At 34.5% G+C, this 14,095-nt stretch overlaps 1 protein-coding gene across 3 annotated transcripts in view; it reads left to right on the plus strand.

Moving 5' to 3' along the window:
- The window catches only part of LOC149956012 (synaptotagmin-A-like), a 109,940-nt gene that overhangs the window by 20,778 nt on the left and 75,067 nt on the right, over positions 1–14,095 (plus strand). The window contains exons 1-2 of one of the 3 annotated variants that reach the window (XM_090165359.1): positions 12,688–13,303; positions 13,500–13,578. The exons of 1 other annotated variant lie outside the window; for it this stretch is intronic. In XM_090165359.1, coding sequence (XP_090021485.1) covers positions 13,262–13,303; positions 13,500–13,578 — 121 coding nt within the window. In that variant the 5' untranslated portion in view covers positions 12,688–13,261. Of the gene's footprint in view, positions 1–12,687; positions 13,304–13,499; positions 13,579–14,095 lie in introns of those variants that run through there. One more of the 3 variants, XM_090165361.1, reaches the window with a different exon arrangement.

Genomic DNA, 14,095 nt, shown 5'->3' on the forward strand with positions numbered 1-14,095 from the left:
CAGGCAGCCATTTTGGAAAAACGTTTTTACTCCGACTCAAACTATTCGCCAACCCAGAATCGGAGTGAAATGATATCATAGCCTCACTCTTCTTACTCTACATCGAAATCCCGGAACAAGCGAAAAGAAACCACCTAAAATATTCGTTTGTTGCGGATTTACAGTACGAAAGTTGTCTCCCCACTGGTAAACCGGGTTGCCCTATCCATAACAACTTGTCGAAGTAATCGGTAATAGTTAGTGTATGGAGCCGTTGGCTCGCCTGGCTTGAAGGGCTTTCAACCACCCTCTTACGCATTGTCACCCGGCTACCTGATTTAAAGGCATTAAAGGCCGCTAGATGACTTGGGCCTAGGGTGGTGCTTTGGATATTAGCCTAGCTAATAAATTCTGTTTATCTAGGCGTGCTAATATTTTAACAAGTTAACGGAACGAAAATTTAAAAATAAATATACCATATCATGTTAATAGACGTTTAAATAAAACCTGTTCAGCGATTTGCCTAGAAGTAGTAATACAGAGAGCCAGGACACACTTGTAAAAGCGCGATATTTTAAAGCGCGCGCTGCTTAATACTTCAACTTAAGACCTTTTCACACGAGCCAACTTTTCAAATAAAAATGCTGAGTCAGCAAAAATTATCATTGATCCATTTTTTTTTCTCGCGTACTTTTTTGGTGGATCAACACATGGAACACACGAACCAACTAGTTGACTAAACTCAAGTTGACTCATCTAGTTGTATCAAAAAGTTGACTCGTGTGAAAAGGCCTCTAGAAGAGCTGGTTCAATTTCGAATTCGGAAAAGTTTCTGGAAATTTATCCGCATTTTATTTTCACGGCAAATTAACAACACTATTTGACACTAAAGCCCAGTTCACACTATACATTTAATTGGACCACTTAATGGTATCCAACTAATTGTAAGCAAGAAAATTGTATAGTGTGAACAGAAAAAGTGGGAGTTATTGTTACAATTTTTCTGTTCACACTATACAATTTTCTTGCTTACAATTAGTGGGATACAATTAAGTGTCCCATTTAATTGTATAGTGTGAACTGGGCTTAAGTTAATATTTTAACATTCACAACGCTTTGCAAATTCGAAGCAAAGATTTAGCGATTTTTACGTAAACTTTTGAAATCAATTTACGCCAAAATAAATTAGCCATCTAAACAGATGTCAAATTATGGATAATGGCGAGTGACGAAATAATATTAACGAGGAACAAAGTGCGGCGATAAAGGCGTCCTTAAAACGTGTGAAGTTCAATGAGCTTCCGGGCATTCGCTCTCTCTCACACGGCGTAAGTCCGCTTGTTCGGGCCGACACACGTACTGGGCGGCTCTGGCGGAGGCTGATAAGAGGCTTCCAAACAAACGAACTGCAACAACAGAAGTTAAATCCGGGGAAACGTTCCGGGGCAGGTAGGACGATTAGCAGCAGTCTGCGCCGAGAGCTGACGTTGCCAAGTTCTCCTACAGGGACCGTATGTTTTTCTAGTGTATCCTCTTCATTGTATGTAGTACGTAGTCTAGATTATCTTTGGTAGTACCATCGACAAATAACATAGGGACTCATAAGGTAAGCCAAACTCCCGGCAGGGAAATTTCCCAAGAACGGTCACGCTAAACGACTGGATCGCCACCTCGCGAATTTTTAAGGAAACAAAAATATAGGACAATATGGCTGCCTCCTAGCTCTCTGTTTATTTACAAAAAATAAAAAAAAATTACGTACAATGACGGTAAAAAAGTGTTTTTATGGCGACTGCAAGAATGATTCAAGGCGCGAAGTTGAGGGAATTAAATACTATAGGTTTCCAAACCCTAAAAAACAATGAGCAATTATCAAAAAAAAAAAATATTCTAAACACAAGGCTAGAAAGATTCATTTCATTTTCTAACTATTCCAAATTTATTATTACTAACACAAAATTAATTAATCGTGTATCAAAATTACTCAAACAACACTTTTTACCTTTTATTAGCGACTTCTCGTTGATTCGTTTGGACGTTGCCATTTTGTCCTAAATTTCTTACTCCAGAGGGCGCGTCGTTAGTTAGGCTAGACAGAAAAGGGCAAACATTTCTACGCTTGCCTTATGAGTCCCTATGTTATTTGTCGATGGTAGTACTCAGCTATATCAGAGAAGTAAATAGATAAATAATTATTATTTATTATTTTTTAATTATTAATGATTATTTTTTTTATTATTAACGATTAATTATTTTTTTTTATTATTAATGATTAATTATTATTTATTCATTATTAATGATTATTTATTAATTAGTCATTATTAATGATAATTTATCAATTATAAATGATTAATTATTAATGATTAATGATTGATTATAAATGATAAATTATTAATTATAAATGATAAATTATTAATTATGAACTATAAATTATTAATTATAATTATACATGATAAATTATTAATTATAATTATAAATGATTATTTATTAATTATAATTATAAATGATTATTTATTAATTATAATTATAAATGATTAATTATTAATTATTATTATAAATGATTAATTATTAATTATTAATTGTAAATGATCGTTTATTAATTATTAATTATAAATGATTATTTTTAATTATAAATTATAAATAATTATTTTTTAATTATAATTATAAATTAAAATAAGTAATATTTTACGTATTTTATTAATTCACTCTTAAAAAGTGACATTTATACGTTCGTAAACTCTGGGGAAGTGATAAAATGATGAGCTCCAGCTTCACTTCAGCTTACAGGTACGCGTCTTGTCCATCGAATATGTAAGTCGTTGACTTTGACTTTGGACTATCTCAACTCCAGTAGAAGAGGTCGCGGAATAACATCATCAATTTCAAACTTGTTCATTATTTTTTTATTTATATTTTCTCTTTTAAGCATTTTCTAAAATTAAAATTTTTTACACGGGGTAGGTACCCTTAAATTTGGTCAGATTCCCATGTTATATTCAATGGGAAAATTTCCGTTTTGTGTTGTCAAAAATATTTTTCGTTGCCATGGCAAAACGGTTGCCCATTGAATAAATTCCCTTTAGTGTTTTTAAAGTTACACGAAGGTCTACCAAACTCGAGGCTTGCACCGATCTGATATGGGTCGGCGGCGGCGTTTGACCCAAAATATACCGGCGGCGGCGGCGGCGGCTTACGCCGGCGTTTAGGCCTACGGCGGCGCCGTCTTCGGCGTTTGTATAAATTTTAGAGCTATTTCTTGTAGCGACAGTTTAAAAAACACGCGACCAGAACGGCAAGGGCAAATACCAACTCGTACTAGTCCTTCCATGGACTAATTAATGTACTTCGCACAGGGACGCCCTGTTCCCAAATATTTGCTTCGGAAGATTGTTAAATGTGCGCTCTGGTGGCGGAGTTAAGAACTAACTAAGTAAACTAACTAATGATAACAAGGAAGAAGGAAAAGGGGTGAAGGGAGGGAAAATACAAATGTAGCTCAGCAGCTGGAAAACACGTGGGACTGGCTCAAATTGTAAAACGTTTGTTTTAATGTTTTAATGTGCGAAGTACATTAATTAGTCCATTGTCCTTCCAAAGTAGGCCACTGGCCTGACGTCAAACGACAACCAAAATTATTCGCAGTTATGCCGGGTCGAAATTCGGTTGAAGGCTCGATATTGGCTTTTTATATTTTTGGTCGTGCTCCTCGATAACGCTCTGCAGTGGCGTAGACAAGGAGGGTTCAATGTCAACCCCCTGGGCCTACCTTGACTATACTAAATTGACACCCCCTTCTCGACACCCCTCTTAATATTAACATTCTTGGACCCCCTTTGACGAAATTCTGGCCACGCCACTGGTGCTCTGAGCCTTCCAATCATAAATAAATCCGAGTTACGAATAATATCAATTTTGCTGCCGAAGGTTATCATCGCACGGTGAACATACATATTGCTATTTTGCTATGTTATTTTCCATTTAAGTATAATTAAAGGTATTATGATGTGATTTTATAAACGTATTGGACGTCTAGAATGCAGTATATCAAATGCTTCATTTATTGAATTTCAAGTAAAAAATTATGATCAGTCTCGGATTGGCGTGGATCCCATGGACCGTTCAGGAAGTGGGCCTCCTTAAACATGGTAGCGTTATAGTTGTTAAAGCTGGGACCCTTAGTCTCCTAGCAACCGAAAAATATTAGACCCAGTCCGCCACTGATTATTATAATGCAATTTTAGAAAACATATCGATAAACCAAGCAACATTTAAATGTGGATAAGCCTTGGTTATATTAGTGACTCTCTCTATAGCCAAGATAGCAATGCTCGAATCTATTGACGCTAAGTGAAAATGCTATTACTCTGCGTCGACCGAAATCCGAAAACCAAAATTTGACGTCGTGATCAAATGTCGTTATTTTCGCGTAAGTGAAAACCAAGCTTAATATACAAAAAAAAATGTATAAAGGAAAAAAAGAGATGGTGGCGCGCCGTTCTTTGTATCGGCGGCGGCGGTGGCGGCGTGTTCAAAATTAGCGGCGGCGGCGGCGGCGGCGTTTAGTGGCGGCGCAAGCCTCTATACCAAACCCCCGATTTTGAACAAAATCGGTGCGTTACACCTCGGGTTGTCTCCTTGTTGGTAAAGGTTATCCTTTACCTCGTTTTTAAAGAGGGTACACTCTGTCTGAAAAGTTTGTTCGTCCTATAATTTAAAAATTTAAATGGGGATAATTTATTTTCTAGAAATGCTAGTAACAAAGTTCCTAGCTTGTTGAAAAGAACAGAAAAAGCCCTACAAAACACATTTTGGCATAAGGAAACGTATCGGTTTTGACCTATTTTCGTCTAAACTTTCCAAAATGTGGAATAGTAACTTTTTTTGCCGCTTGGAAATTTGATTTTTAATTGTGATTTTCATATTCCTCTGGGTCGATTTAAATAGGAAAAGTGTTTGAATTTATAAATTTCAACGAATAGTTCGCGAGCTACGGCCTTTTAAATATTAGGAGAGAATACCCATTTAACTAATTGGCGCAGCTCGCAATACTAACATATCAAGAAAGTTGTTTCGGCGTCGCACTTTTATTCATCGACTTCTTGATATGTTACTTGATATGAACTTTGTTACTAGCATTTCTAGAAAATAGATTATCCCCATTTAAATATTTAGATTATAGGACGAACAAACTTTTCAGACAGAGTGTACGTTAAATTTTAAAGATTGAGTTAGAACGGAATTGTTTGTGTTTGATTTTTTTTCGGAAATCTTAATTCACGTTTTTTAGCGAAAAGTTCTATCGATTCCCGAGCGGCAGGTCACTCCCTTGATTAATGACGCACCCCTCAAAAGATTAAATCCGATTTAATCGGGATTATTTTGATTAAATTCAATTTAATCACGATTAAGTTGATTAAGTCATGTTTAATCATGATTAGAATGTTTAAATCTTATTTAATCATGATTAAATGATTAAATCTGTTTAAAATGATTAAATCTGTTTAAAATGATTAAATCTGTTTAAAATGATTAAATCTGTTTAAAATGATTAAATCTGTTTAAAATGATTAAATCTAATTAAAATGATTAAATCTAATTAAAATGATTAAATATAATTAAAATGATTAAATATAATTAAAATGATTAAATATAATTAAAATGATTAAATATAATTAAAATGATTAAATATAATTAAAAAGATTAGATCATGATTAGAATGATTAAATCTCGTTTAAATGATTAAATCTCGTTTAAATGATTAAATCTCGTTTAAATGATTAAATCTCGTTTAAATGATTAAATCCTGATTAAAAAGATTAGATCATGATTAGAATGATTAAATTTCGTTTAAATCGTGATTAGATTTTCTAATCTTGATTAGATTTCTTAATCTTAATTACCCTGATTTAATCACGATTTCCCTGATTTAATCATTTTACTATGATTAAGACGCACCCAAAATGGAAGTGACCTGCCCCTCGTCGATTCCAAGCAAAAGTGGTCGAGTAGATAGTTATGATCATGAGGCTGGTTTTTTAGAAACTGAGTGTGTTCCAGGCTGCCAGCTAATCTACCATTTTAATACTTTAGTTAATATATTTATGGCTTAAAATATGGAGTGTATAAAATGCAGAAAAACCTTTTTTACCATAATGTGACCCGGTTTAGTGTACTGAACTTTTGGATGGTTTCTAAGAAAGGATTATTAGCTTTAGCGAATTTTCCTCAATTTTGAACTGCTCTAATAGAAATCGATAATCGATTCTCCGAGGAATGCACTATAGTAAATGAAGTACCGCATAATCCTAATATAACATCGTTTTGGAAATTGGCTATTATCTTGCATGGTTTCTTAAGTGTTTTGTATAATAAAATTAACTTTAAACTAAAGTTTATTACAAATTTTATGGGGTACTTCAGCAAATAGAAGCCTTCTAAGAACAACTTCGTTGTTTTACTTTTTCGCCAAGTTTAAAGTTAATTTGCTTTACGAACACGTTCAGGACAATAATAATAATAATCAGCTAGGCTAATACCCAAGGCACCAGCTTAGGCTTAAGTCATCAAGCGACTTTTAAAGCCATTAATTCAGGTGGGCGGGTCACAACGCGTAGGAGGGTGGTGGCAAGCCCTATGTGCCACGCGAGCCAACAGCTCCCTAAACTAACTATTACCGTTAACCTCAACAAGTTTTTATGGAATGGGAAACTGAAGAACTGGGGGGAAAACCGCTAAAACCAGTGGGGAGAGAACTTGCAAACTCAACGCGGAAGGAGTTGTTCCGTGTTTTCACCCAGTGTCACAAGCTGGGATCGGACCCGGCTCCTCTTGCTGCGAGGCGAAAGTGCTAACCACTCCACCACCCCACTGACAATAAGAATGTCAGTCAGTTTGCAAAAGAAAGTTGAATGAGTATTAATTAATTAAATTATAATTTACCTGTTAGCATCTAAATCTTGCAATTTTTGGATCACGTCGGATAACTGCCTTAAATTGCCATGGTTAAAGAAACTATTTAATAAATTTATAAATAATTTAAGTAAGTTGCTTTTTTAAACTGATCAAGTAATTATATTTAGACAATTGTTATATATTAATTTGATGTCTAAGCAACGATTATTAACAATTTTTAAACCCAAATTCATGCATAGTGCGAATCAAATGATACGTTTAATTTTTCTTTGGTCTGTGTTTACTTAAAATCCATAATTTAATTTTAACAATATTTAAATAAAATTAACTTAATTTCCAGGACTATTAGTCGTTGTAATATTACGTAACAGTACAAGAATAATTTCAAACTTATAAATATAAAGGATCAAATACGTTTTAGGGAAAGGTCATTCACTTTTATTGGATTTTATAGTGCCAGCATAAGCCTATACCTTCACTTTAAATCGAATCAGATACCAAGCCCGCACGTGATGCTTTTTCCTTTGAGATCCAAAATTTCGCTATTCAACGTTATAGTCTTATAGGTTTTGAACAAATTGCTGGCAGGCTTTCGAATTTTGTTTTCTTAATCACACGAACCACCATTTTTCCAACACTTAAATAATAATCAGTTAGACTAATAATCAGTCAGACTTGTAAAAATCCAGCTGAAGAAGGAGGAAGAGTTCCTCCGAAACGTTGGATTTTTAAATAAATAAATTGTGAATTTTAAAACCGTTTTAAGTCTCTTTTCATTGAGAATTAACGAAAAACATGAAGATTATTATGTATTAACGAAACAACTTGTAGATTATTGAGAATTAGCGAAACAACTAGTAGATTATTGATAATTAACGTCACAACATGTAGATTATTATGAATTATTGAAAACCATATATTACAAGCAATAATGAAGAAACATGAGAGTATTTAACTTCAACTAACATGTAGATTATTAAGACTTAACGAAACAAACGTGTAGATTATTAAGAATTAACGAAAATAAACGTGTAGATTATTAAGAATTAACGAAATAAACGTGTAGATTATTAAGAATTAACGAAACAAACGTGTAGATTATTAAGACTTAACGAAACAAACGTGTAGATTATTAAGACTTAACGAAACAAACGTGTAGATTATTAATAATTAACGAAAATAAACGTGTAGATTATTAAGAATTAACGAAAATAAACGTGTAGATTATTAAGAATTAACGAAATAAACGTGTAGATTATTAAGAATTAACGAAATAAACGTGTAGATTATTAAGAATTAACGATATAAACGTGTAGGTTATTAAGAATAACCGATATAAACGTGTAGGTTATTAAGAATTAACGATATAAACGTGTAGGTTATTAAGAATTAACGAAATAAACGTGTAGATTATTAAGAATTAACGAAATAAACGTGTAGATTATTAAGAATTAACGAAATAAACATGTAGATTATTAAGAAATAACGAAATAAACGTGTAGATTATTTAGCGGCGTACAGTTCTAGTAGGTTGAGGAATGTTTAAAATATTTGCAAAATCTATATGAAAAAACCTGTTTTTTCGTTAGTTACTTGAATACTTAATAACGTTTGAGAAAACTATTGATTTCAATAAGTATAAGGCTATCTTGGCGGCATTGTTTCGACTGGCGGCGTATTTAGTCATGCGGGAAAATGCATCTCATTATTGATTTGAAGCGAGCGGCGCCGAAGCCTGGTCATCATCCGCGAGCAAGTGTTCAGACTCGCAGGAGACTGTGACTAACGCGAAGGGAATATTACGATATGTATTACACCTTTGTTTTGGATGATAGTTTTCAATTATTTTAAACAATTTTGCTTATTATAATAGGAGTTTTATCTCTTTCAACATAAAAATATCCGGATATTTATTTTTTAAACTCGGATATTTCTTTTACAAATCCGGATATTTCTTTTACAAATACGTATATTTCTTTTAATAATCCGTATATTTATTTCATAAATCCGTATATTTCTTTTAAAAATCCGTAATTTTTTTTAATAATCCGGATATTTATTTTAAAAATCCGTATATATTTTTTAATTATCCGGATATTTATTTCATAAATTCGTATATTTCTTTTACAAATCCGGATATTTATTTTAAAAATCCGGATATTTAAATAATCCGGATATTTCCTTTACAAATCCGGATATTTTTTTTACAATAATACGGATATTTCTTTTATAAATCTGGATATTTAAATAATCCGTATATTTTTTTCCAATAATCCGGATATTTTTTCCAATAATCCGGATATTTTTTTACCAATAATCCGGATATTTCTTGTTTTGGCTTTTGTATCAGATTATATTGGATTTATTCGGTTTTTCAAAATCATTTTTCTTAATTTGAAAATAACTACCGAGTTAATATTTTGATAAGTAAAGAATATTTTCTCAGTTCACCTCCATTTTTTGAAAAATCAAAACCTTTTCGGGATTTACCAATGTGGATTAAACGTGTTTAATGCTGGTTGTTAAATCTACACTGGATACCATTTTACAAGTTTTATTCAACTATAAGCAATATATTGGCTATTTAAATAAATATTATTTAAATATAGCCGAGCTTATTCTATTCATGGATAAAAATTAATTGACTGCCGAGCACTAACCAAAACGTTCCGGACAATTCAGAACTTTTTGTACGAATAGTCTGAAATTCCATCCTAAAAGCACGTATTTAAGCTTTACTCCCTATTTTTTTGGATGTATTTGATACATACAAATATAAATTACTATTTGGCAGAGGTGGGCAATCCTTGTGAGCGTTCAATTTTGAAAATGCTCTCGAAACGAGTGAGCACTTCAAATACGAAGGTCGGTTGGTCTTGTTAAGCGAGAAAGAGAAATTGAGCCAGCTCAGGGTGATCGCCGATTAGTTCGCTCAGTCAGTGATTTTCACGGCGTGGTGAGCGAGATCGGCCAATCGACGCGCTAGCCTGCTCCATTTTAAGCGCCGCTTCCCCCAGCGGCGGGATAATTCGTTCACTAGAAAGCGCTGACGGCGGGCTGAGTGAGATCGCGCCGAGAGAAGCGCTAGTTTTTTAACATTGGAATTTTTCATCCCACTGAACGACGGGGTAGACTGTTTCTCGGAATTCGCTCAAAGCGCTGTGAGAAAAAAGTTTCATTTCTTATAAATTAGTTCATAAAAAAAATCGACAATAAAATATTATTTGTATAATTTTCTCTCACCGCGCTGTGAGCGAATTCCGAAAGAAAGACTATCCCGTCGCTCAGTGGGTTGATAAATGTTAAACAAGATGTCACGGACATTTAAGTACACACAATCCCACTGATTTATTAACTTTATTTTAAATATTAAATTTAAATTTGAACAGATTTACAATCATGTTGAATATGAACTTAATAAACCCAAGAGGAATGTTATCGGAAAAGAATTATTCCAGTTACCTGGTTTTGAAAATAAGGTGGCGAAACGCGAACACTTTCATGTAAATTAATTTAAAAAAAAAACAAGTTTTTCGAATTACCTGGTTTTGGAAATAAGGTAGCGAAACGCAAACACGTTCATTTAATTTAATTTTTATAAAAACTAAGTTTTTCGAGTTACCTGGTTTTGAAAAAAAGACGGTGAACAAGTTTTTCGAGTTACCTGGTTTTGTAAATAAAAACGCGCCTGTCCATACGTTATTCTTATTTCAGGCAGGCTTTCAATGGAATGCGAATATAGCGTTAGCGCGTAAAGAATTCAGGTATGACGCGAAATGGCTAATTAACTCACTTAAAATTAACTTTTTCCAACGCGGCTGCAACCTAAGCTCGAATGGGCCTAGATGTAAAAAAACTGGTGATTTTTGATCAAATCTTACTTACCTACTTCCTGTCGTACGACGTGCTTAAAAAGGGCGTTAAACGTGCGTTAAACGTTGGGGTCACACTTATTGTTACTTCTGGGAACACGTTGAAAGCTCAGCGCGAACGGCCTTGAAAAATGCGAGAGGGAAACTGGCGTTTAGAACTCTATAGACACGCGGATTTACAATGCCGGAAGTTGCGGGGGTCCGTATACGCTGTCCATAAAACCTCACTTAGAATTAAAATTAAGCAACGTAATTGCAAATCTAGGTTTAAGGGAAACCACAGATATTCAAAAATATAACTCTCATGAAAATCGGACGTAAATTAAGGAACGTTATGTAGACTTTTAAGCGAAAATATAAAACCACGAAAATTGGGGTCCCGTAAATTATCCTGGAAACTATACTTAAATTTAATATTTACTGATATAACTGAAGTTGTATATCCGCTGAATCCTAACCTAACCAAAAATATTTTTTTTAACGTTATCGGACTTAATTTTAAATAAAATATCAACCATACAAAGCAAAACCACAAAAAATAGTAAATTGGGCATTTGCCCAACTTCTCGGGCTCCGATCCCAAAATTACGAAAATCTCGTCGAGGCTATAATAGTGCCTATCGATTGAGATATCAATCGGCTTTGTACCACTAACGTACCGCGAGCAATCGTGTGTACGGCAGCGGCGGCGGCGGCGGCGGCGGCTACACAGTAGGTGAGCGTAATACACACAAATTCCTAAGGATTGTGTGTAAAAACTACCGCTTCTCTCGGCGCGATCTCACTCAGCTCGCCGTCAGCGCTTTCTAGTGAACGAATTATCCCGCCGCTGGAGGACGTGGCGCTTCAAATTGAGCAGGCTAGCGTGTCGATCAGCCGATTTCGCTCAACGCACCGTGAAAGATCAGTGACTGAGATAATTTCACGGCACTCGGCCTGAGCTGGTTCAGTTTAAGAGAGAGAAAATAGCATCGCTTACTTGATCACTCAAATTAAAAAGGTCTGATTGTTCATTTCAGAATTCGCTCACAATTTTTGCCAACCTCTGCTATTTGGTTTCAGTTAAAGGTAGATCCACCCCCTCTCCGTGATTTAAATCAAGTGTCGGCTCGAAGTGAAGTAGCTCTTTTTTCAACAGATGTCGCTATTGCCGACATAAAAACAAGACAGTTAAGCTACATTTTTACCCAAGAGGCGTTTACTTATAGGTACCCCGCGCGTTGATGGGATCGTTTGTAAATTAGTCAATAACGTAAAATAAAGTAATTTCATACAATATTTTTACACGGGAGGTATAATTTAGGTTAAAGTTCACTAAATAGAGTATCAGTTGTCTAAATATAATACTCTACAATAGCTCTCTGACGACGTTATCATTTGGCTAGTTTGAATTTTAGCTTCCTTTGCCATAAATAGATGGCACCACGCTCTCCAGTAAAATCGCATTTTTTTTTAAGAATCGGATGGATTCATGGCCATCTCTAATAACAGGGGCCTTTTCATAATACAGGTGGCAATGATAGAGCCGCCATTTGCTTTAAATAATAAATAAAACAGCTATTCACACGTGGCAAAGCGTTCTAGAAGTTTCGAAACAACGGCGATCATTTCCGTCGGGGTTTTCCGCATTTTTTCCTGCGGGGTCGAATACGTTAGAACTTTGAGACGACACGGCGACGCCATATTTCGGTCTAGCTAACGCGTCACGTCATTTACCACTTATAGTTTATAAATAAAAATGCTGAAAATTTTCATTATTCCGCTCAACGAGAGCGAGAGAGTTTTGTTATATTGTTCTATTTCAAGCGGCTTGCGCTTTACAAAGTGTAAATACGAGGAAGATAAATTTGCGGTAAATCAGGGTACACGAATACAAACTTTATTGTTTAGACAACACTCGAAATCATACATAAGCCGCGTTTTCGTAGACTTGGAGGATAAAATGCGAGGGGTCCGTCACTTCAAGGAATCATGTACAGGCCCTGATTCCTTGATTCTGAATCGCAGGAATCCGGGCGGGAATCATAAATTTTTCAGAATCATAAAATCGTGTTCGAATAACGGAATCATAGTCGATTGTGGAATCATACCTGGAATCTGGAATCATACCGAATAACCATGGAATCACGGAATAACTTAATCAGTGCGAAATCATAGAATCAGTGTAGAATCGCGGAATCAACGCGGAATCACGGAATCCAGATGGAATCACGAATCTTTGGAATCAACAAGAATCAACTCTAAGATTCCTTGATTCCGAATCTTGTACACATGTTCCTTAAGAGACGGATCCCTCGATAAAAAGTCTTAATGGAGTGGAAAAGTTTTTTGTCCCCCAGCTCAATTTTATTTTGGTCGGACGCCGTTTAGTGCTACCATCGCTGAGACAAATTTAGAACTAGAGATACTTTTTTTCGTGTTTTTCAAGGTTTGATTACAGCATAAATTAGTAGTAAATTTTAAAATGGAAGACGAAATATTTTTGAAGTCTATTTACGATGAACACAGTTACACCTGCGTTTCTAAAAAAAGATGTTAAGGTAATTATCCATTTATTTACTTTGGAAAATATTGTCTAAATTCTAATCCTTAGTCTGAAATTTGTAAACAGTGAAAAAATCTAATAAGTAATCACTAACCTAGTAAATTATTTAATACAGCACAACAGAAGAATAGATATAAGCAGACGATTTCAGCCCCAAAAATCTAATTCCTAATACATTTCTTCACTACTAGATGTCATTAAAGACGTACGTTAGACCAAATGGGCCACTCCATTGTCCCGCGCTTGGGTATATTGCCGCCTATGCTAAAGGTATCGTACTTTCTACTCCAGAAAGACTTTTTATTTTCTAAGCTTTAGAAAAAAGTCTTAAATTTTTAAAAATTCTATCACCGTCGAAGGTCGAGCGGAAACAGGGTAGTCATAGTTCCCGGAAAACTTGGAATTCCTGGAAATAAAATTAGTGTAAAGGTCAAGGAATTTAATTTTGCTTGCAAATAGAAAACGTTTTCAAAAATACAGCTTAAAAATTGAGAAAAGTTGGCTTAAAATAAGTCAGAGAAAATCTACGGAAATAATCAGGGAAAAGTCAGGAAATTTTATTCGGAAACAACTATGGCAACCCTGTTAAAGCACGCTAAGCCTGGTTTTTCCCAAACGTTGTCGTTCAAACTTTTATAGAAAGCTCTCTATTATTAAATGTAGTTTTTCTCGAGTTGTAAGTCGTAAAATTGTCTTGAAAATTTTCCGTATTTTTCCGAAAAAATAAAAAAAGTTTTCATTCCATGATTAGCCTAGTATTGTTCGCCAATTTAAATTTCGCTTCATT

This window comes from Leiobunum rupestre, chromosome 2, assembly GCF_980474605.1.
Source record: "Leiobunum rupestre chromosome 2, qqLeiRupe1.1.hap1, whole genome shotgun sequence".
Classification (NCBI taxonomy): domain Eukaryota; kingdom Metazoa; phylum Arthropoda; class Arachnida; order Opiliones; family Sclerosomatidae; genus Leiobunum; species Leiobunum rupestre.